The 25,267-nt window shown below is 48.5% G+C and overlaps 1 protein-coding gene across 2 annotated transcripts in view; it reads right to left on the bottom strand.

Moving 5' to 3' along the window:
- Positions 1-586: 586 nt before the first annotated feature.
- Positions 587-25,267, bottom strand: part of KCNB1 (potassium voltage-gated channel subfamily B member 1) — a 99,347-nt gene continuing 74,666 nt past the window's right edge. For both annotated transcript variants that reach the window (XM_032387760.1, XM_032387761.1), the window contains exon 3: positions 587-11,272. In XM_032387760.1, the coding sequence (XP_032243651.1) occupies positions 9,263-11,272 (2,010 nt within the window). In that variant the 3' untranslated portion in view covers positions 587-9,262. The remainder of the gene's footprint in view (positions 11,273-25,267) is intronic.

Below are 25,267 nucleotides of genomic sequence, written 5' to 3'. Positions count from 1 at the left end.
AAAAAAAAAACAAAGCAAAACACACAGACAGACAGATACACACATGGTCCTTGGATATTCTGTTCCGGGTTTTTTTGTTTTTTGTTTTAGTCTTTATTCCCTTTGCTTTCCAGTTTTTGAATTTATGTTCTCTTGGAGGCAGGAATTTACGTTCTATTGAAGGGAGGTCAACAATAAACAAAATACATAAATAAAATAGAGTGTGTGAGAGGTGGTGGTGTTATGGAGAACAATAAAGCAGAGAAGGGGGACGGATCTCCAGAGTTGTGTGTGCGACTCTCGTAGGCACCGTGAGACATTTTGATGAGAGGTAGTGAGGCCAGGAATGCCCAGGAACAGCTGACATGAGAGCCAAATAACCAGAATTTGGGCTTTGGTCCGTGAACACAGCGCGGGGGGGCATTACCACTGCTTGCATATCGGGGTGACAAGCCCATTACATTTTCAGACCCTCTCTCTTTCAGGTGGAGAAAAAGCTAGTGCTGCCCCTCCAGGTCCCCGATTCAGCCTCTCCCGCAGATCTTCACATCCCCATCTCCCTTGTGCCCTCCAGAAAATAATACAAACTCCACCAAGCTCGTTTTCTCCATACCTTTTTATTGAACTGTGCATACTTCATTAAAGGACCATTTGCTTAGAAATTCTTGGACGTTTGGACATATTTTACAAGACAGGACAGCAGCTGGAGGTCACAATTTCATCTCATCACATGCATAAAAAGACACAGGTATTTTGTCGTTTGGTTTTTGTGTGTATGTGGTGTGTGTGTGTGTGTGTGTGTGTGCACGTGCATACACACACACAATGCTCATTTTCATTTTTACAGGAAGGACTAGAGACATCAACTGACCAGAGATGAACAGGACCCACAAATGCGACCCCGAGAAAAGAGTGGCTAAGGACATTGGTCATTTATGGCTAATGTGATTGGCTTGGCCCCCAACATGGGTGGGGTGATCAGAATGGCTTTGCTGGCAGAAAAGCCTCAGCCTCACACCATGGTTCCTGGGAGAGACAGAGGGTCTTAGAGCTAATGGAATTGGGGCAACATGCTACCTTGGGGGACACTGGGGCTCAGAAAAAAGGAAGACCATTGGCTCTCAAAGTTGGAGGGAAGGTTGGCCCTCTTTTCCAGCTGGACTCCCATGGCTCAGGGAACGCAATCCAGTTTCCAGATGTCAGCTCCCAAATTCCTGCTCCCAGCAAATCCCTTCTCTGTGAGCTAAACTAGAACATGAGGCTGAAAATGCAGAATAGGAGAGTAGGAAGGAGCCTGGGGCTCCCTGTGGGGCCCCTGGAAGTGTTGTTCTGAGAAGACTGAGGCCCTTAGGGCAGACAATTGTCAAATTTGGACATCATCTTGGCCCCCAGCTGAGTCAAAGCCCAAATGGCATTGGTGGGGCTTACAGGCTTTAATGGGAGGGGTCCCCCATTTCTCCTTCCTTCCCAGTTAGCAATACCTCAAGCCAGGCAAGAACCGATGAACTCCTGTATTCACTCACTCACAAGTCAATCATTTACACATTCACTCACTCAAAAGAACCCAGGTTGGGTGCCCAACATGTGCCATGGGCATACCCTGGGGGATAACCCCGAGTTCCTGGCACATAAAATGATGTTGCCAGCCCTTGGCCTTGGACTGAAGCCTGGATAGGTCTGGAGAGCAAACAGCGCAGCTGCCCCCAGCCCAGCAGCTGCTGATCTTCCTCTTCCCCACCCATTAGGCACATGGAGCTTCAATGTCAAGCCTATCTAAGGGAGAGCCCAAAACCCTAGTGAAGACCAGGGGGCCACAAGCCAAAGCCATGGAGAAGTCTGAATCTCTTGGGCATCTTCTCCTGTGCCTCCCTCCTTGTTTTCCAAACCTGGATTAGCTCAGGGAGGCAAGAAGTGTGGGATGATCCATGCAGGACCCTTGAGAGCATCTCAATGAGACAGAATTGGGAGTTTCCTTCATTTTCCAGAATATGTCATGCCATGGTAGCCACTAACTTGAGATATTTCTGCAGGACAGAGCCTCAAAGGGGGGATCTTGGGAACTGGATTTTTGTTTCACTGTGTTTTTGGGGAAAGTAGCTGCTCAGTCTATCCATGCAATCCTATCGTTCTGCCTCACTTCATAATAAAACCACCTACAACTGCCTGGACTTGGGGTCGCCCTGAGGATGAAGCCCCACCTCCTCGAAACCCACTATACACAATTAGGGGGAGGGGGATTTTAAATCCTCTTGTGTCAAATGCTCTCCTTGGAGGATGCAGTATCCAGACCCACTCGGGAAGGGGCTACGGATGTGGGAGACTGGGCAGCCGAAGCCTTGTTTGGCTGCAAAATTGGATTCCAGCTGCCTCTCTCTTTTGGTCCTTCTGGACTTACTTCATTGGGTGGGGCTTTTCCAATGTCTTGAATGGGATTTTTCTGTTTTATTTGCCAGAAGGAAAAAAAAAAGCCCTTTTGGAATGGTGCCATTTGCTATTGCCTGGGCAGTTCGATGGCTGGCTAGTGGATAAAAGATAATTGCATCTCTTGTACAGAAAGCCTCAGGCCTAGGAGGGCACAGGGTCTGGGCAGAAGAGCTGAAGCACCATGAGATGACCAGCCAGAGTTGGGACTGTTCCTTGGCTGGTCTGGGGAGGGTAGCATAAGCCTCATCCCACCCAGTGTGGTGCCTGTGAGGGCACTGGGGATGGGTTAGATGAGAGATTGGCAGGGTCATTAAAATTGCCCAAGATAGGAAGCAGAGGGGAAGCAGGGTATCCTGCTGCCACTTCCCTCCCTGGCACCCCCGCGGAAAACTCTGAATCCTAGAATTTGAGTTTCTGCTCACTGTCCTCCCTGCTTTTGCCTCAATGCCTTGAGCCTGCGCCCAGATGTCCAAACCACATACACACCTCCCTGGGGGAGGGGGGATTCCCCTGGTTGTTCAGTCCAGTGGCCATGCAGTGTGAGGGTCCCTCTGCAACATCCATTTTGTGCATCATCTAGCTTCTTTTTAAGCAGCTCATTCCCCAACCAGGTACCAAATTCCATGGTGAGGCAGCCCCGCCCATGAGAATCCACTTCTTTAATTTGAGCTGAAATTGACCACTTTGTTTCTCTCGGGCAAGAGAGGCTTTCAGAGACTCACTTGCAGCCATCCTGCAGGCATGTGGTTTCTTTTTCAGGAGAACGGCCCCTTTCCCCATCCTGGCCAGCCTTTAGAAGATCTTTTCAGGATCTTTGCAGAGAGGAATGGAGAGTTAGAACTGGAGGGGAAAAAAAGATGAGGGACCGCTGGATTCACCAGAGCCCCTTCCGAATCCATTTCTTTAAGTTGGCATTTGGGGATGTTCAGGAGAAATTCCAGGTTAAGACAAAAGCAGGGGCAGTGGATAGAAACCCAAACTTCCCAGTCTCTCTCTAGATGAAACCAGCCACAGAATAGAGTTATTTGCTTGTCTGGGCATCAAACCTGGCAAACTACTGGGAGACAATTTTGTTTTGTTCTTGTGCAAAGTTTTTAAAAAATCTCGTCTGTTTTATTTGGCTCTTGTTCAGATTATCAGGAATTTTGGGGGTGGGAAAACTGATGAGGGGCATAATCCAGAATAATACATTCGTCCTTGGATTGGTTTCCTCTTGGGGTTTATCGAAGGGATGGTTCACTGCCATGGGGGTCCGGATTCAGCTCAAAACTCTGATCTGGGCAGAGGCCAGAGTCCTGAAGCTGATAGTGAGGCAGGTGGGGTATGAACACCTAGAAATGAATGCCAATCTGAGATCATCTGGCCTTTCTTCATCTTCCTGCATGAGTTGAAGAGTGGAGAATCACTTTCTGCTGAAGATCCTGCTTCATGAGATGTCCTCTGCCCACCTGAGGCTGAAAGCTGCCTGGTGGAATTAAGCAGGACAGTCCAGGAATTCCCCAGGGCCTGGATAGGTGGTAGCTGGATAAACATTGCCCTCGCCACAAGTCTCTGGTGCTATGGAGCCAGGCAGCTGGGAAGGGAGGGGGAGATGCAATGGCACATTCTAGGGGACACATCTTCTCAGGGTTTGGCTGCAAGCTTGTCTACTGTGGGGTTTTTTGTTTTTTTTTTTTGTGAGGATGCTGCAAGTGGATTAAAATGAGGAACAGGTAAGAAGTTGATGAGATCCGAGGCCCAGCATGTTCTCTGAGGTTCGCAAGAACCTGAAAATGCTCTGGCCTTCGGATCCAATTGATGTTACAGGGGAGTGGGTCGCTGGACATGGCAACAGGCCAGCCAAGAGGGCGCTTGGGTGCGTTCTGGACCTCAGTAGGAGGTTTGCTTGCGTGAGATTTGCCCTCCCAAGATCTCCGGGGATGAGAAAATTCAGTCTCTTCAAAATGCCAGTGGGGTGGGGGAGGAGGAGCTGAACCAGCCCACATGCCATTCTGATTCTGAGGGCCATCCGTAGCCCTGCTTCTCCTGGTCTCACTCCTGCCTCCGTGCCCTGGAATCTTAAGAACAATAAATAGGAGAAACACACAGAACGAGGAAAGTAACAGTGTCCACAGACTCTAGGTCAAGTGTCAGGAAATGCCTGCATGAGGAAGTCAGAGCCCGAAGTCTTTCCCCACCCCCCCGAAAGTCAGGTCCAAAAGGAAGAAAGAGAACCCGAGGGGCAATGGGAGGAAATGAAAAAGACCAGAAAACATCAGCTATGATAATGACCAACCATAAAACTCCTAAGATGTTATTCTATATTACAAAAGAAGCAATGAGACTGAATGGCCCTATTACAAATTTGCTAACCACACACATACACCTTTATCCTTTTTATCTGAACAGAAAAATAGACTACTCTGAGATATGTGGATATCCTACGATGTAGCCCTGCATCGGATACTTCTAGAGCCAGAAACGTGGCAACAGAAAATGCAGAGGTAATTTTTATTTTGGGGGGCATAGCCAGGCTGGTTTGGGTCCCCCTGGCTGAGTGAAAGCATTTGCATGCTGTCATATAAGCGGTGAGAAACCGGAAGCAGGGGAAACTTGAGCTCAGGGCTGGAGGCTCTCCCCTGTCCCTTGGGGGGCCGCAGAGCTGACCCCTTCTTTCCTCCTGCCACTGGAAAAGGATCTCCCAAAGGCTCCCTCTCCCAAAGGATCATGCCCTAGAGTCGTATCACTTCAATCTCATTGGATTCAAAAACCTAACTGGAGGCTGAAGCCTGGGGTTATGTTACTTGGGACTAGTTGGCAGAGAAATAAGGAAAGGGAGGTGAGACAGAGAGAGAGAGAGAGAGAGACCTGGTTCTAGTGAACCTTGTCCATGGTGAAGTTTCAATTTTCCCTTGTCCGTGGACTAGACACTCCAGCCGTGAGCAAGACAGAAATGTACAATAGTTACAAACATCAATACATCACAGTTTTAAAGAAGAGAATTCTGTTGTTGTTGTTGTTGTTGTTTTTCTCCTCAGAAGAGTGGGTCTTATTAGGAGAAAGGGCAGGGGTGAAGCTACAGTCACCAAGACGTGGTAGAGGAGAGCTGGTAATCAGTTTGGCAAAGTCTGTTTTCACCAGCACTACTCGGGGGCAAGCCGGGTGAGTTGAAAGGAAAGGCCTCCTCAGAATTTTGCTGTTCCCCAGTCTTCGTCCTTCTCGATCCCCAGTGCTTTTAGAGAAAGGGACTTCATGGAGACAAATGTTCTGTCCTCTTTTTTTCTTTCCCCATTAAGTGTGCTTACGATAAAATTCCTAAAGAAGGCACTGAGAAATCTACTGCACCGAAGTCCTGTTGTTTTTCTTTACCCAAAGATTAAAAAAAAAAAAAAAAAGTGAAAAAGCCGACTCCTCCAGAGCTCGCCCACCTCTCTCCACAGGTCGCAGACTACCCCGATCACACGGGGACCTGGTCCCTAGCCCTTACTGATAATGGTGGAAGTTGGAAGCCAAGGTCCGCTGGATTCTTGACGAGTTTCACCAAATTCACCAAAGGGACCAGGCATTCACCCGCTCCAGCCCCTAGTTTGGTTTCTTTGGGTTGACTTGTTTTTTTTTGTTTTTTGTTTTTTGTTTTTTTTCCCATTTTCATCGGTTCAGGAATGGGTGGGACATGGATCACCGAGTTAAAGTGGTATTTGCCTCCAAACCATGCTTTCCTGTCCTCTATGAGGATCTGTCAAGGTCAGCTTCTCAGTGGAGACTCTTAGGTAGATTTCCCAGTGCATATACACAGGTATAGTAGGAGTATACACATATTAAAAATCGGGGTATGTTCATTTTTGGCAGGTGGGGCCTGGGAAAACTTACAATACTCTATTTTGAGTTGGGCACAGGATAAAAGCTATATTCCCACAATACATACACAAGTAAAAGAAAAAAAAAACAAAACAAAATGCAATACTTTCTAAGCATAGTATATGCTGAGTTTCAATTATTCTGTTTCTATAAGAACTCTATAGGACTCTGGCTAGTGAGCCTGAAAAGGCAGGTTCTTAATGATACTTCTGAATTCGTCCTTCAAAAGTGACTCAATAAAATGCTACTTTAAGGTCAGACAAACTACATGGGGAAGGGAGGGCCAGGTCCTGTGTGACCACACGAGGCAGAAAGGGCCTTTGGTTACAAGGAGAGTTGCACCGATTGGTTATTAGTTTAAAAGAAAGAAAGAAGTCGTGTCCAAACTGTACACCTTCTCATCTGCTTCAACCAACAAATGAAATGCCTTGATTTGAAGAAGGGGTGGTAAGTCCCTTCTCGCTATGTATGGCTATATTTAAACATGTTCACTTTCCTGATATGTAAAATAGACTCTATTATTATTATTAATTTTTACAGATAGCATCAGCTCTAAAAATATCTGAATCGGAAATCACAACTATTTACTTTTATCAAAAAGCATTTGTTTTCCCTGAATTTTCACGTTTGTGCTGACGGCCGACGGAAATGGTGATAAAAACAAGGAAGAGACACGTGAGCTGACATGGCCCAGGGACGACTGTCGAGCGGCCGCTCCTCAGGAGGCCCCAGCCCGCACTGTGCGCCCCGGAAAGGGCTCAGGGCTGCTGCTGCCTCCTCTCTCTGGCGTGCCTCCAGCACAGGACGACCTCACACTTGCCCGGACCCTTTGCCGTTGCTGCCAGGGTGCTCTGAAGATACCTCAGAGCGTCAGGATACTTCGGCATCGTTTTATTGGGTAACATGGCAAAGAACAGGACTGCACCTTCTTGGAGGGATCCACAGTCCTCGGAGACGCTGAGAAGCAGTATGAACCAGGTACGGGTTCAGCAGAGAACAGGTGTTTGTAAGGGCGGTGGAATGACTCTGTGTCATCATACCTGTGACAGGTGGTTCAACCCCATGCCACTGTTCGGAGGGCAGGCGGAACGACTCCGTGATATTTGTGAACTGACGGATGGATTCGTGCCATTATACTAACAGGCAGACCAGTAACACCTTGTATGAAGGACAGGCGAACCACGCCATGTTTGTTCCATCGGGAAGACGGATGCCTGTCACTGGATTGTGGATTGGCAGATCTACACTACTGGACGTGGGGCATCATCCATCAGTGTTGTATTAAGAGAACGACATCGGTCCATTGTACTAAAGACAGGCAGATCAACGACATGTCATCTTTACTGACAGATGGGCCAACAGCATGGCATCGTGCTAACCAGTGGCTCAACCCAATGTTTCTGAACCGAGGAACGGCCAACAACTCCATCCTGTTGGACCCAACTCATGCAGGCCAACGCCAGGTCGTCAAACTAGAACAGGAAGACCGACACCAAGAAATACACCAGAACCGTTCACAATGCGCACAAATACTTATTGCTTTTGTCTGCACTGGCTGCATTGATGGCTGCAGGAAGGAGAGCTGAGTGTCGGTACAGACAGTGACACTGAAAACACACCAACAGCTGGTTGACAAGGAAGAGAACAGAGTAAACACCCAATGCCCACCGTCTACTGTATTCTTGAGAGACGTGCATGCTTCCGGTACACGTGACTCTGTGAGAGGCCCCGCTCAAGGGCTCAAGTACCCTTCCTTGCAAGGGACCTAATGGGAAGCGTCAGAGGGGCAGGGAAGGAGCCCACAGACCTGGACATGGCAGACAGCAATACCAGCACAATATCGCCCACCGTGGCCGGACACAGGCATGGACCAACAACCCAACTATAGTCCCGAAAAGTGGCCCACGGGAAATAGTGCTTGTTTTAAAGTGCAAGATGTTGACACTGTCCCTGGTAGAACCTATTTTTGAAAAACATAAAGTGCTTTTTATTTTAACTTTTTTTTTAAACTTGAATACCACAGGAAACAAAAAAGAATTTCTATTATAGTAGATGCTTTCCCTGCTGCAGCAGGAAGTATTCAAAAGTCTGAATTGGGCATTTCAATTGGGGATTTTTTTTTTTCCTTTCATTTTTGCAGGTAAAAAAAAAAAAATCAGATTTTATTCTGTTCTTCAGTAACATACAGTTTCTTTGAATAAGCTATTTCTTTTGCATATTTGACACTTGCATATCTTTTGAGTCTACACTAGTGATGTACAGAAAGTGTTTTCCTTCTAACAACCCTAAAGCAACGTTCACAGTTCATACTGTTGGCTGAGTGCCTGCCGTCTGAACCCTTCCCAGATTGCCAGGGGGCAATTAGAATCAAGTACAAGTGGTGCAACTCACCCTGATGATATCTCAAAATAAAATCTCAGGTACTATGGAACACTGAAGTCAATGAAGACATTTGAGTAAGGGTTTTGCGCTGGGATCGCGGCTGATGGCGTGGAAATTTCCCCATGACACGAGTATCCTCTGTAGCTTTCTAACAGTGGGATCCATCCAGGAGGTGATGGACAGGAGTTCCTAGAGGTGGCCAGGTAACACCCAAAACCAAATTGGTCAACCCAGCCACTTGTTCCGGCATCCTTCTCCAGCTGAAGCCTGGAGGGATCGAGATGCTGCCCCCCCCCCCTACCGAGGCTGTGATGGAGAGCCATGACAGACGAGTGGGGAGGAGGTGGCCTTGGTTAGGTCCAGCATGTGGTAGTGGTGGCTGTGAGTTCTGCCCATGTCATCTCCCAAAGAGGGCAGTGGACTTGGTGCAAGGAGACGCCACATCCTGTGGCTTGGCCGACTTCATTCGGTCATACCTATCATGGCTCTCAAGGCCCTAGGGAGCCTCCCCTGGAGTTTCGCTTCTGTCTGGGGGCTTTGCAGAGCCTTTCTGAGTTCGTGCGGAAAAGCTCTGCGGCAGGGAAGCTGAACAGCACACCTCTCAGGTCTTGCCACAAGTCTCTGTTGCAGGTGGGGTAGCTCAGATGCTCTGATCCCGTGTGCTTCCATGGGCTCCTCCTCCCGGCAACACGCGGACGTCGGGGGAGATGTGGTTCTCGAGTTTGCACTTTTCCTGGCCACTGGGGCCTTTTCCAGTCAATGCTTCTGTTGGGTAAATACAGTTCTGCCTTAAGAACTTAGGGGAGGTGGGTAAGGGGGAGCTTTCAAAGTGGTTCTTCTCTGATCTTGTCCCAACGCTGAACTTGGGACTGGTGCTCACGTGGACGCTCTTGGGAGGGCTGGAGTCTACACTGTAGAGCACCTGCCCCTCATCATCTGTGTCTGCATCAATGTACTGGTGGACACCTGCTTCGAAGTTGAATGCTATTGCTGTGTGTTTCTCAGGTGATCGGGGGGGCGTCCTAGCACTTGCTGTGGTGTAGATGGAGGACTCTGGACTCAGTACAGGCCTGTCCAAGAGTGTGGCACACTCCAGTCCAGCGACAGCAGCTGCAGCGCCCCCCCGGTTCCTAAGAGGGTCATGGTACATCCCCAGAACGGGGACTAGTGGACTGGGATCCCCCTCCATGAAGTTGACTTTAAGTGCTCGGAGCTTCAGGGGGTTGTTTGTCTTCAGAGAACTCTTGGGGCTCTCAATGAAGAAGGTAGAGCGATGGCTAGCATCAGGGGTGGGGTTGGCCTCCACAAATCTACCACCACTGGCACCCAGAGCTCCCCGCCAGCCCATCTCTGGGGCCATGCTGCCCCCAGTCTTGCTGGGAAGTGATGCCAAAGGGCTGTGGGAGAATCTGGTGGCTTCAGGGAAGTCTGTGGCACAGCTAATGAAGCTATCAATGCTTGACATGCTTCGCATGTCAATGACCCCTTCTGTACGCGTGGGCAGAGGGGCTACAGGGCTGGGGATACTCTCCATTTCAAGTTCTTCCTTTGGTTTGCTCTGTGTTGTTGACTCCTTAGTATTGAGGATGGGTTGAGATTGGGTCTTGGCCATCTTATTGTACATGTCTTCCAACTGCTGGACGTTCAGGTGCTGAGGACTAGAAGATGATCTGGCCTTCTCAGGGGATCCCTGCTCCTTGGTTTCAAAGGACTTACTTGAGCTAGTTTCAGACAGTGTCCTCTTTGTCCATTTCCATTTGTTGGGAGACAAGTGATTATCTTGCACTTTGTCCTTCTTACCCATATTGTCTCCATTTTTCTCAACCACGATGTCCATCATCTCGATGCTCCGGGCAAAAGCATCTTTCATGTTCATGGATACGATGCTGCCATTCCTCTTGGCTCTCTCCAGAGCCTCTCTCCGCTTGATTGCTTTCTCCTGCCTCTTCTGCTCCTTGTAGAACTCAGAGAAGTTATTGACAATGATGGGGATGGGAAGGGCAATCACCAGGACCCCTGCAATGCAGCAGAGCCCCCCAACAATCTTCCCCAGAAGAGTCTTGGGGTAGATGTCTCCATACCCAACGGTCGTCATGGTGATGGTGGCCCACCAGAAAGAGGCTGGGATGCTTTTGAACTTGGTGTCATCCTCATCCTTCTCAGCAAAGAAGACAAGGCTGGAAAAGATCATGATGCCCATGGCGAGGAAGAGGATGAGCAAGCCCAGCTCATTGTAGCTCCTCCGCAGGGTGAAGCCCAAGGACTGGAGGCCAGTGGAGTGGCGTGCAAGCTTAAGGATGCGGAGGATACGCATGATGCGGAAGATCTGGACCACGCGACGGACGTTCTGGAACTGCAGCACACTCTTGTTGGATTCGGTGAGGAAGATGGTGACATAGTATGGCAAGATGGCCAACAAGTCAATGGCATTGAGCGGGCCCTTGAAGAACTTCCACTTCTTGGGTGAGGAGAGGAACCGCAGCAGGTACTCCATGGTGAACCATGCAATGCAAACGGCCTCCACATGGGCCAGCTGGGGGTTGTCTGTGGTCTGGCCGAACTCATCAAGGCTCTGCAGCTCGGGCAGCGTGTTGAGTGACAGGGCAATGGTGGAGAGGACGATGAACATGATGGAAATTATGGCAAGGATCTGCAAGGAGAAGAGAGTGGGATTTAGTTACCAACCGCCAACAGGATGATCATCCTAACACCGTGCGTCCGCAGAATGCTCCTCAACATTCAAGAGCATTTTCACATCTCAACAGCCACTCAATGCCTGGATGTTTGAGCTAAAAAAATCATTTATTTGAATCCATTTATTGTACAGGTGTACAAACCAAAGCCCAGAGACTGCAATGATTTAAAGCTAATTATTCCAGCCTCAGGGTGGCGGGGTGGGGGGGAGTCAGCAGTGAGGACACAGGAGATCTGAAAGAGGGTGTAGGGGCGGCAATTTAGAGCTTGGGCTCTGGTGTCAGGCTGTTTTGGGTTCGAATCCCAGCTCTGCCGCTTCCTTACCTTGAGCCAGTTGTTTACTCTAAGCCTCATTTTCCTCATCTGCAAAATGGGATGGTAAATAAATGTCTACCTCAGAGAGCTGCTGCAAGGGGTAAGTGCATTAACACGTGCAAGGCATTTAGGAGAGCTTCCAGCTGTGCACACAGAGCGTCTGATGAATGCTAGCTGTCCTCACAGGGGAGGTCTCTCAGCCCACACCACCCCATCGGCCTAGCCCGCCCAGCCTCCGAGTGGTCCAGCTGGTCTTTGCTTCCTGCCCCATCCCGGAAAGACCTGCTATATCCCGTCGGCCAGGGCCCTTGCTGCCCGGGTGAGTTCGAGAGGCTTCTGTTTTCTGTAATGAATCCCCACTCACCACACATGGTTGTCAAGCCTACATTTTTACTCCGACCCCTCTCTTTGGGCCTTTCCTGTCACAGGTTCCCAAACGTCACACTTCTCTGGCCACATGTTTCCAACGAATCCTGTGTCTTTTAAACAAAAGCTTTTGAGTTTTAATTCTTGACGTGCACTCATTGAAAAAGTAAAATTGTGTAATCACTTTATAAAAAGAAATATCCAATACATACAAAAGTAGATCAAATTTATGTATATTTACAAACCATAATCAAGCGAACGCCTGTGAACCCACGACCCAGGTGAAGAAATAGTATGTGATAGTAATGCTGACATTTCCTGCGTGTCCTCCACCCCGGGGGTAACCACAATTTCTTCTCATCCCTTTTCTTTTCTGGAGAGTTTTTAATACTGAGATATATGTCCCTAACAAATTGCTATTTTGTCTCACTCAGGACTGACATCCTATTGTACGTGTTCTTTTGCTGCTTGTACTACTCTTCTCTCAGTAGTAAAACAACACACACTGCTCACCTTCTCCATTTTAGCCTTGTCCTAAGAAACGACATTTGCAAAGATGCTGGTTTTGTGTGCTAGGGAAAGATGTGTTAAATCTTCATTAAAATAAATACGTGCTTATTCCGGCGGCATACTTGGGGAACTCCTGCACCGAATTAGGAGTGTGGGCTCTAGAGGTAGAATCCAGCTCTGCCATTTACTGGCTGGATGGCCTTGGCATTGAAACTTCCCTTGCCTCAGTTTCCTTACTTGCGAAATGGGGATATTCCAGTCATTCATAACTGGGGATGATTTTGAACCCCCAGGGGTCAAAATTTGACAAATGCCACAGAAATTTTTGGTTGTCACGACTTGGGGGGAGGGATGTTCCTGGCAGCCAGTGGGTGGAGGCCAGGGATGCTGTTGAATCCTACCGTGCACAGGACAGGCCTGCGATGAAGAATGATCTGTCTCAAAATGTCTATAGTACCAAGGTTGAGAAACCCTGGGGTATACCAGGAGCTAGCCCCTCATAAATCATAGCGTGGGGGACGAGGAGATTATGCAGTAGGGTTACCAGCACAGGGCTAGACACAAGGTGGGTCTGATTTTCTGGGGCAGGCAGCCAGGGCCTTGGGCAGAGCCCTGCAGGTTGCTTCTCTAGGTAGGCACTGATCCCCGGCTAGGAGGAAGCCTGCAGGAGAAGGAGCAGATTCCTGGGGAGCCTGTTCCTTTAAGAGCTGGGAGGTCCCATTTCCCCCAGAGCCTGGCAAGGGAAGCCTGCTCCAGTTTCTAACCCCTAGACAACTCCAGGAAAGGCCCACATAATTGATGTTCTGCTGACAGAGGCATGAATTATGCACCCGGCATATTATGTACGTATTATGTACAGTCCTTAGGGTTTGTTATTCTAAGGTAGGCACCACCTTTGTACCTGAGAATGAGAATGTGCCCTGCCCTCCCCACCTCCCAGCCCCAGTATGCCTAGAAAAAAAGAAAAGGGGGCAGAGTCCTCCCTGGCTCCTGAGGGAGGGCAGTCTGCTGCTCAGCATTGTCTTGGGAGGGTCAGAGCACCTCAGGCCTCCTTCCGTGCACGCAGGCACCCCTCTGCACTCCGTCCTGGCCCTGCCCACAAGGTTGTTTTCTTTCCTAGACCCGCTGAAGCCTTTAGAGTCAGGGCCATTCTTCCTGGCTGGGGAACTTCCAAGTGGGAGTTAAACCCCCTGTGCCTCAGTTTCCTTATCTTTAAGATTTGGGGTGGGGGGGTGGAGATGTCCAATGCAAGGCTGCAATGAGAGTTCAATGAATTCATAAGGCCCTCAGATCAGCTTTTATTGCTGTTATTACTCTGCAGCCTTATACTTATTTATGAGCTGGTTTGGGATCTGGGTTGGAGTCCTGACACTATTATCCCCGGCTGTGTGGCTTTGGACAAATTGTTTCCCCTCTCTGAGTCTCCATTTCTCCATTTTTTATCTCTAGAATGGAGATGGAAGTAATTGAGCACTTGCCACATAACAGCTACTTAATATATGTTACGTTATTAAATTATGATCCAGGTAATTTATCATCACGCCCACTCCCAGCCCCTGGACTGGTTGCTGAGGTCTGTGGGCCCCAGTGCCTGCTAAGGCAGCAGACATCCCACAAACAGCCTGAAACCCAAACGAACAGTTTTGACCTGGTCTCTGGGATGGACCCCAGGGGTGGACCAGCCAGCACCTGGAGTCCTCCCAGAACCTTGTTCAAACCCCTGTCTGGGCCTCTGCATTTCCAGCTTTGCTTTCCTGGGATCTGAGCCCAATCAGGTTTGGGCAGGACTCCAGGAACCCGGGGAGCAAAGGCAAAAGCCAGGACAAGGGACTAGGAGGCAGTCTTCAAATTCCCTCCCTGTGAGGAGATTCTGGATCCTGGAACCCACCTGTCTGCACCAAATGGGGGCAGAAGCTTTGGTCCTCTGGGTGAAGAGAGCAGCAGGTGGGAGTCCCCAGGGTGGGATCCAGGGGTGCTGGAGCCAGGCCCTCCTCCTAATTGTCGGCTCTGGTGGTTGATCACGGGGATGCCCACCTTTGGCTCCAGCAGCTATAAATACAAACTGTTTATCATTTCCTCCACACACTCCCCTGCTCTTCCAGGAATGTGAACGAGGCACAGAATATCTGTGCATAAAAGGGCACAGGCTCCTGTCTGGAAAGATGGGGAGACACAAGCAGAGAAGGGAAGGGTCTCATTCATGGGTACATAGCCCATTGGGGTCAAACCCGTACAGGGATGCCAGAAGCTCTAGCAAGCTGAGAGATGTTCAGGGCTTGGAAACTGCCCTTTTTTTTTCTTTTAAACAAGTCATAAATCATTTTTTAAATTTAAATTTTAATTCCAGTAGAGTTAACCTACAGTATTATATTAGTTTCAGTATACAGTATAGTAATTCAACAATTCTTTACATTACTCGGGGCTTGTTGTGATAAGTGTACTTTTATTTGGAAATTGCTCTTCATGCACAAGCATGTTCATAGCAGCTTTATCCACAAATAAAAAAGTGGAATCAACCCAAATGTCCATCAGCTGATGACCGGATAAACGGGTATATCCATAGAATGGAATATTACTTATCCATAAAAAGGGGTGGAGGACAGACACACGCTACAACATGGATGAACCTTGAAAACATGATGCGAAGTGAAAGAAGCCAGACACAAAAGGCCACGTACTGTAGGATTCCATTTACATAAAGTGTCCAGATAAGGCAAACCTTTAGAGATAAAAAGCAGATTAGTGGCTGCCAGGGTGGGAATATGGATTAACAGTTGTTAATGGTTATGAGGGATCTCTTTGGGGTGATAAAAGTGTTCTAAAACTGATTTAGGGTGATGGTGGCACAACCTGGCAAATTTACTAAAAACTCAGTGAGCTGCGCACCAGAAATGGGTGAATTAGATGGTAATAAGCCTTAATACAGTAATAAAATTTTTGCTTTCCATAAAGGGTATCCCATTGCTTTTAATCCTCACAACCGTATTGAAAGGTCATAGGAGAGAAGCAAAAATCCAAGCAAGCCACAGATAGCCCTTCTGTGAACCCTGCAATAGTTCCAGAAGCTCTCGGATAAAGGTCTAATTCTTTGCATTTTGTTGGCATGTTTTTATTTTTTATTTTATTTTATTTTATTTTTTTAAAGATTTTATTTATTTGAGAGAGAGAAACACAGCGAGAGAGGGAATACAAGCAGGGGGAGTGGGAGAGGGAGAAGCAGGCCTCCCGCGGAGCAGAGAGCCCGATGCGGGGCTCGATCCCAGGACCCTGAGATCATGACCTGAGCCGAAGGCAGACACTTAAGGACTGAGCCACCCAGGCGCCCCTTGGCACGTTTTTCTTACCAAACGCTGTGCTAGTTGCTGGGGATATGCAGCATGGATAAGAAAGACCATTTCTGTGGCTGCAAGGAACTGGGAGAGAGACGTGGACAAAATAACACAGAAACCCATAAAAGAGCAAGATGATGCCAGAGAGTGCTAAGTGCTACATGTTACTGAGACAAACAAACCAGGGGGATCGGTAGGGTAGCAAGGGGTGAGGGGTGTCCACATGAGGTTGGGTAGTCAGGGCAGACCTATTTCAGGAGATGCCCTGGTTGTTGGGACTTGAGGATGAGGAGTATGTTGTTCAAAGATCTGAGCATTCCAGGCAGAAGGCATAGCATGTGCAAAGGCCCTGAGGTGGGAATAAGTTTGGCTTAATCAAGCAACAGAAAGCAGCTCAGTGTAAGTGGGGCTGAGTATAGGGATAGTTGGAGGGGATGAGGTTGGAGCGGCAGGAAGAACTCATCAAGAATGATAGAGAGATTTGGATTTTTATATTAAGACTACCTTTCTTCTCTCTCTCCAGACTATTTCCTGAATTTCCCACTGCATATTCCATACTGAATCCTGGTAAAAACACTTATAGTTCCCAAGCCGCACTGCCATGGTTGCTCACACCCCAAGATCCTCACCATGCTGTTCCCTCTGCCTTCAGCACCCTTCCTCCTCCACTTCTCTTGGCTGATTCCTATCAGCTCCCAACTCAGGGGCCATTGCTCCAGTGAGCCTGCTCTGACCCCCAGCTCTGGGTCAGGTGTGTCCATCCTCTGGACTCCCACAGCCCCTAAGCTTCTCCCATGAGAGCACTGATCTCGCTGAGCTGGAATTTTCTCCTCTGTGTCCTGCAAAGGAATGTCAGCTCATGAGGACCCAGGCTGAGCCTGTCTTGGACTGCTGTGTCCTTAGGTCCTGAACAGTGCCTGGCACAGAGTAGGTGCTCCCTAAATGGATGATAAATGAATGAACAAGCAAATGAATGGAAGGGAGGCTCAGAGAATGAAGTGAGTTATCCAGGTCCACACAACTTGGAAGAGGTAGATCTGGGACTTGATCTCGGGTCTGTGGGTGTCCAGAAGACATGTTCAAGGACGTAAGAGGAGGCAGCTTCCGGACCCGGCAACCCTCTTGCTCCTTTTATGGTCCTTCCGCTTCCCTGGCTTTAAAGGGAGATTATAGCTGGGGAGTTTTAATTAGAAGGGTCACTGGCGCAGATCCGATTAAGGGGATTGGGAGCAGGCTGATGGTCTGCACCCCTCTCCCCACTGGAGGTGGGGGGCCACCAGTGGGGAATTGGTGAGAAATTGGAGTCAGGAACCTGCAGGTGGCGCTCCTGGGCACAAAGGGACAGGAATCCAGGGATAAATGTGCTTGGACAACAAAGGATGAAGGCAGAGGCCTTGGGGTGAGCCAGCAACAGTGGCCTTCACCAACAGAGGGCAACCGAGTCACAAAGGTGGAAAGGAGGTGCCGTGGCATTGCTGGGGGTATCCTAGGCATTATAAATCAGAAGACTTTAGGCTGAGAAATTTATTTTTACTTATTGGCCCAAGTTTCAAAATTGGAAGATTTCACATAAAAATCCAGATTTTCACATTCCCTTGGAAAATCAGATGATGTCTACACTCAACCTGCATTCCCGAGGGCAACCATTGCCTGGAGCTAAGGAGCAGCTGCCCCTTTAGACAGGCCCCTTCGCTCCTTCCGTTATCTGTCAGGTCGCTGTAGGCGTTGGGTTTGCAATGAGGGACCCACTGACGTAATACTGAAGACTGCAACCGCTTACTGACTTGCTACTGTATATGAAGAACTTTCCAGACGAGATCTGCATCTAATTGCACAAGCCAGAAACCTACGGGTCATCCTTGTCCCCATATCCAACCCATCACCAAGTCTTGCCAATTCTGGCTCACAAACATCTTTTGGTCTTTTCCATTCCTTCTCTACCTGCAAGCTACCACCCTTGCCCCAAGCCACCATCACCTCCCACTGGGCCACTACAAACAGGCTTTCCAGCTTCCTTTACAATTAGACGAGGCCATGTGGGCCACGTGACTAGGTCTGGCCAATGAAATGTGAGCAGAAATGATGCTTGCCCGTTGTTTCCTTTTTCTTGCTGGCTGGTAGGCAGATGTGATGGGCAGAGCTGCTTGGATCTGAGACGAAAGTTAATCGCAGCCCTAGCCTGGCCCTTTAGTGAAAAAGTTTGCCAACTCCTGGTCTACCTTATAACATCTGTCTTATTTAAGCCACTGGATTTTGGAGTCTTGTTGTTACAATCACTTAGTCTATACTCTCCTGAACTCTCCAGCACCATCCTGTACCAGGCTCCCCTTTGCTCTTTCACTTCAGGTGAATTAGTCTTCCTTTGGTCCCTCACAGTTCTCATGATCCTTCTTGCCACAGGGCCTTTGCCCATGCTGTTCTTGCTGCCTGGAATGCTTTTTCCTTCACTCTGCCTGGTCAGTTTCTCCTCATCCTTCTTAGCTCAGCTGAGGCATCACCTCCTCAGGGAAGCCATCCCTGACCCTGATTTGATCAGGTCAAATCCATAATTGCAGGCTTTCAGAATGCATGTCTTTCTCTTCAGAATGCTAAGTCGCAATTTTACAATAATGGCCACCTCTGTAGAATGTAATCAACTTGAGGACAGAGGTGTGTGTCTCATTTTCTCAATCTTGAGTCCTCGGAGCATATAGTAGGTGCTCAACACGTATTTATGGAATGAAGAATCTCATTTCATCCTGAAAACCACCTGCAGGTTGTGTTGTACCCCTGGCCCTCATTTTATAACTGGGGAAACTGAGGCTTAGAAAGACAATAACCAAAGTGACAACAAGGGAAGTGGCCAAGGCGTGGGTTTGATCCATGTCTACTAGGCACTGAAGCCCTTCTCTGTTTTAACACCTGAGCACCTTTTCTTATCCCAGAATCCTGGGGTGTGAATTACGTTGTTTTTTTTAAAATTTTATTTATTTATTTGACAGCGAGAGAGACAGCGAGAGAGGGAACACAAGCAGGGGGAGTGGGAGAGGGAAAAGCAGGCTCCCTGCTGAGCAGGGAGCCCAATGGGGGCTTGATCCCAGGACTCTGGGATCATGACCCGAGCCGGAGGCAGACGCTTAATGGCTAAGCCACCCAGGTGCCCCAAATTTTGGATTTTTGAGGGGTGAAACAGAAAGGAACATATTAGATAATTGAATTATGGTTTTTAACATATGTCCTCACTTGAACCATCTCCCCCAGGTGACCTGACTCTTCCCTACACGATCTGGGCTGGGCATCCTTCTCCTAACAGGTGAATTAAGTTCCCATGAGCCTTGTTAAAGCAGGGATTCTGGGAGCTGGTGAGATTACAACCTCCTGCCCATCTGAGGACAATGCTTCTGGTGGTGGTGGTGGTGGTGGTGGTGGTAATGGAGACTTGACTCTGGTCCCTGCAGAGGGAGGAGGGGATAGTGAGAAACTTGATCGGAGCAGGGTTCTTCCTGCCTGAGTGATCGTCAATTCCCTACATTTGCTGAGGGCGTGCAGAGCTGAGGAAGGGCCTGTTGGTCTCAACAGTGATGAATGGTGTCGGTCCATCCCTGCTGCAGGGAGCAGTGGATTGAATAAAAAACAAGGAGCACAGGAAATGTTAGGTAAGGACAATGTCTACAGGTTCTGCTGAGCCACAAATCTGTCCCCTTGCCCCTGAATCTGCAGGGATGGGGAGTGTGGAGGGTAGTCTTTGAGAGCCTGGCCAGGGCAGCTGGGGCTGCTAAAGGAAGCTAAATATGTTGGTCTGGATGTTGGGATTGGACACCACCCTGGCTAACATCAGAATGATGGCTCTATGATTCTCGATAACAGCCAGATTTGCTGGTTAATGTCCAAGATACATTTAGAAGGAGACATTTGGGGGGAGCTTAACAGATCTTTTTCATATAGCACTTTAGTCTCACTAGAGATTCATGTTGAGGTGAACGCATGGGTAGTCAGGAGACCTACTTTCCAATTCTGGCTGGGCATCTTTAGGCCAGTGTCTTCACATCTCTGGTCTTTCTCATGGAACGGCCACTGAGAATCTGCTGGGTCTCCAGCGTAGTTCCTTTCCAAGCCGTGACTCAGGGAACCAGTGGCTCTATCGTCTCAATATGTGACTTCCATTCTTGCCAAGGCAGGGGCAGGAATAGCGTGGAGAAGTCACGCTTGCCTGTGCCCAGAAGTGATATGCGTCATTGCTTCCCCTGACAGCGAGGTCTGAGATCTACAGCCTGCCTCCCCATGGGGATGCAGTTAGTGCTCTGAAACCTGTAAAATGCTCACGAAGCCTAAGGAGATGGTCTCCAACGCAGGTGTGCGCACCGTATGATGTACTGGGGGAGGAGCAGAAAGAAGTGACTGGCATTTGATGGGTAAGTCTTAGAGACCTGCCATCCAACACTGTGCCCAGAGTCCCAATACCATATAGTACACTAAAAGTGTGAAGAGGGTAGGGGGCCCCTGGGTGGCTCAGTCAGTTAAGCATCTGCCTTCAGCTCAAGTCATGATCCCAGGGTCCTGGGATCGAGCCCCACATCGGGCTCCCTGCTCGGCGGGGAGCCTGCTTCTCCCTCTCCCCCCTGCTCATGCTCTCTCTCCCGCGTGCTCTCGCTCTCCCTCTCTCAAATAAATAAATAAAATCTTTTTTTTTTTTAATTTTTTTTTATTTATTTATTTATTTGACAGAGACACAGTGAGAGAGGGAACACAAGTAGGGGGAGTGGGAGAGGGAGAAGCAGGCTTCCCGCGGAGCAGGGAGCCCGATGCGGGGCTCGATCCCAAGACCCCAGGATCATGACCTGAGCCGAAGGCAGACGCTTAACGACTGAGCCACCCAGGCGCCCCTAAATAAATAAGATCTTTTAAAAAAATGTGAAGAGGGTAGATATGTTAAGTAGTCTCACCATAATAAAAATAAAAATAACTGTGATAGATGTAATAAAAAATAATAGCATTGGGGGCAGATTTTTAAAAAGAGAGAAATTACCGGCATTTCTACTTTTAAATGAAAAGAAAAGAAGTAATCCCGTTTTACTGACGTTGAGCCCATGAATCAACACTGGCGTCCTGCTCGCTGGGTATGTCAGACAGCCATGGGGGAAACAGAAGTGCCCTGAAGGAGGAGGGGGCGCCTCAACTCAGTGGGTTGGCAAAGAAACCCTCACATCTTTGACCGCAGCCCTGCAGTGTATGTATGCCTGGCGTGGAAGAGATTTCTAGCACTCACTCCTCTCTGGTTCTTGTCTTCTTCCTGGGCACACTGGAGGCCTCTATTTCCTCTGTGCAGAACTGTGTGACTCTCTGTGCACCAGGATGATGCAGATGGCTTCTGGGCTGAGGGTGAGTGGGTGTGAGCTCCCTCTCCTCAGCAACAATGGAGGTCTCGTGTTGAGAGGACAGTGGATCCTGAGTCACCACGACTTGGAAGAGGGCCGTGCTGCACTCTTACTGGGTCCTTAGGGGGAATCACACAGGTGAGAAACAAAACTTTGACGTGTAAATTCACAAGATTGTGGTTTCCTCACTACTCCTCACTACTGTTTACTCACCTCTGTAATCTAGTGTATCCTGACTAATTCATCTAGTTGAGTTGGAGTGTAGATTCTATTCTCTGGTTTTAAGCAAACTAGTCCTCGCAGACAAAGACAAATGGTTTACGAAGATCCCCGTAAAGAAACAACAGCTTGGAGGTAGCTTTAGTAATGTCAGCCCAGGTAACCATCAAGATAACAGCTAAACGGATACTTCTGGCGTGAGCCCATCAGTGGTGACGACGCGAGGTTAAAAGCAACGATGAGCTCATCAGATCTAACAAAAAGTTAACTAAAAGGGTCAAAGTCATCAGGAAGACTCTGTAATATGAATTTTCATCCTGTCTTTTACAGTGAACCCTGTCTTCATTCATCATCAAACACAGGAAGAAGCATGACAAATGAATAGAAAAATGAATGAATAAACTAGGTCCAGTGGAAGAGAGGCACTAGAATGTATTGGTTAGGAAGCTAGGCCTGCATTTTATTATTTTTTTTAAAGATTTTATTTATTTATTTGTCAGAGACAGAGACAGCGAGAGAGGAAACAGAAGCAGGGGGAGTGGGAGAGGGAGAAGCAGGCTTCCCGCTGAGCAGGGAGCCCGATGCGGGGCTCGATCCCAGGACCCTGGGATCATGACCTGAGCCGAAGGCAGACGCTTAATGACTGAGCCACCCAGGTGCCCCAATTATTTTATTATTTTTAAAAATATTTTATTTATTAGGGTGCCTGGGTGGCTCAGTTGGTTAAGCATCTGCCTTTGGCTCAGGTCATGATCTCAGGGTCCTGGGATTGAGCCCCACATTAGGGCGGGGGCGGGGGGGAGAATGATTTCAGGACTCTGAGATCATGACCTGAGCCGAAATCAAGAGTTGGATGCTTAACTGACTGAGCCACCCAGGCGCCCCATAGACCTGCAACAGCTTCCTGATTTTCCAGCTGTGAGCCCTTGGAAAAGTTACTTAACCTCTCTGAGCCTCAATTTCTTCACCTGTGCAATGGGGATCACCACAGTTCCTACTTCATTAAGGATTCCATGCGATCATGCATATGGTGCCCAGCATACAGTCGGGGCCCAGGGAATGTTTGCTGCTCATTTGTGTTCAACTGGAAGGAAGATGTGAGCAACATATAAGACCATTCTAATGTGGGGTCTGTTATCATGAGCTATTATTACTATTCATCGGCGGGGGACTGAAGAAAAGAGCAGAGTCAGTGAGACCTGGGTTCAAATCCTGCCCCTGGACAATCAATGTTCCCTGTGTGCCCCTTAGCACAGCTGTGTAAGTTCACACAAGGAACTTTGCTTCTCTGAACCTCAGTTTCTTCATCTGTAAAAAGGGAATAATAATACCTACATGGTCAGGTTTTTATAAGGATTAACCTCATTCATTCGTCCATCTGTCCATCCATCCATCCACGTGTTCAATGATGCACCAGGCGCCATCTTAGGCTCGGGGTACAGCAGTGAACAAACCAGGCAGAAATCCCAGTTTGTGTGGAGCTGACCATCTTGTAGAGGGAAGGGGTACGTAGTGAACAATAACAGGGCAATAGGATAATTTTGGGTGATGGTAATTGCTTCGAAAAAATTAAGTCGGTTGTAGGAAAGGGGAATGACTAGGAGATGTGTTCACCTGTGGTGGTCAGGCAGGGCCTCTCGGTGGAGGTGACCTTTGAGCTGAGACCTGAATGATAAGGAGGAGCTGGCCCTGTGACCATCAGTGGGAAAAGCATTCCAGGCAGAGGGAACAGCAAGCGCAAAGGACCTGAGGTGGGAACATGTGGGGCCAGCATGGTTGAAGCAGGGCAACTGAAGGGAAGAGTAAGAGGGAATGAAGCGGGAGAGGGAACGGGGCGGAAGTTCAAGGCTCTTCAAGCCACACATGCAAAGTGCAGAACATGCTACGGTTCTTATGAATATTCTTAGCAGCAGTCTTCCTCTGACTCCCTTCTTCATGCCCCGCTAAGGGCCTGCTTTGGAAAATGAGGGCGATCATTCTTGTGTCTCAGAAGAGTCCCTCGGATAGTCAGCCAGAATCCCCCAACCCACTGGTTTCCTCTCAGTGATTTTCCAACCCCATAAGCCATGCTGCTTCTCAGCAGCAAATTCCCACTTGCCCCAGCTGTCCTGGGAGTCAAGCCCAGACTCTCCTCCCACGGTCCCTGTGCCTGCTACAATGTCCTGAATGGAGTCCCCCGTATTACCATCTATGACAAGTGTCATTAGACACTTTTTCTTCAACACCTTTCTTGTCTGGGCCCTCAGGAGCCTCTCGTCTTCTTGTTATAAAAAGGGAGTCAGCAGAGCCCTCAGCACCTCTCACTGGCTGTTCCTCGGGCCTGGAGAATCCTTTTCCCACTCCCTCTTGCACACACAGTGGGCTTTCTCACTTCTTTCAGGACTTGGCAGAAATGGCACCTTGGAGAAGCCTTTTCAACTTCTCCCAGATGGAAGCACATGCCCTTCGCTAAGGTAGGAACTAGGTCTTGTACTCCCCTTTTTGCAGCCCTCCAGCGGCTTCCTACGGCACTCAAAACAAGGTCCAAACTCTTACAGGGCTTACAAGGCCTTGCCTGATCTGGTCCCCATGTCGGCCTCTTAGATCTCCTCTCCTCTGCTCTTTCCCACTCTCTTCCAGCCACACTGGCCATCTATATGCTCCTCAACATGCCAAGAGCATTCCTGCCTCAGGACATTTGCACTTGCTGTTTTCTCTACCTGTGATGCTCTCCCTCCAAATTTCTCTGTGACTGGCTTCTTCATACCCCTCATATTCCCTCCTTAAAGGGGCTGTCCCTGACAACCTGATTCAAATAAATACCTCCTGGGGTGCCTGGTTGGCTCAGTTGGTGGAGCATTTGACTCTTGATCTTGGGGTTATAAGTTCAAGCCCCATGTTGGGTGTAGAGATTACTTAAAAATAAGTAAATCTTATGAAAACCCCACAAAACTCCTCCCCAGTTACTCATTCTTCCCCCACTGTTTTACCTCCTTGGTGACTTGCCACAGTCTGCAGTCATCTTGTTTATTTATTTATTCACTCATTCATTTTCTGCTTCCCCACCTACCCAGATCAGCACTGCGAGGGCAGGGACTGTGTCTGTCTTGCAAAGCTGAGCCCCATTCCCCAGCACAGAGTTTGGTATGGTGTTGGCACTCCACAAATTCTGGTACATTAAATGAAAAGTGAGTGGGTAGATGGTTGGATGATTTGTTGGTTGGTTGGATGGATGGGTTGAGAAGCCATGGACCCAATTGGACCACCCAAAATGCAATGCTCATTGAGTCCCCGCCCTGTGTCGGGCACTACGGGGAAATACAAGCTTGAATTAGCAGCTGAACATCTATTAACGATGACATAATAATAACAGCCAAAATGTATTGATTACTTAAGGCCAGACACTGTGTCAACTGCTCTGCCTGCCTAGTCTCATTTACTCCTTATATCAACCTGAAGAGGTAGATGCTCTCAAATCCTGGTTTACAGTCGGGAAAACCAAGGCTCACAAAAGTGAGGCTTCATGGAGGAGGAGTCATTTGGGCTGGGCCTTGAAGGATGGACTCCTGCAGGAGGAGGTGTTCAGGCAGAGGTAAGCACAGGTACAAGGGCTTGAAGTGGGGAATGACAGCCAGCCCCATGTGGCTGGGGCAGGTGTGCACAGATAAGTTTACTAGTGTGGACATGACTCATACTGGCCAATCAAGTTTCATCTTGGGCTTCTTTTTTTCTGGAATTATTGGGGAAGAAGTGTTCTTTTTCATCAGGGGGTGCTGAGTTATTACGATGTCAACCTGGAGAGGTCAGAGAGTCATCTTTGGACCTTTGGGAAGAATCTTTCAAAGAATATAGCCATTGCTGAGGGAGTCTATGCTAAGA

This window comes from Phoca vitulina, unplaced genomic scaffold, assembly GCF_004348235.1.
Source record: "Phoca vitulina isolate PV1807 unplaced genomic scaffold, GSC_HSeal_1.0 scaffold50, whole genome shotgun sequence".
NCBI lineage: Eukaryota > Metazoa > Chordata > Mammalia > Carnivora > Phocidae > Phoca > Phoca vitulina.
Note: the sequence above shows the minus strand (reverse complement) of the source record. Positions and strands in the feature narration are given on the sequence as shown.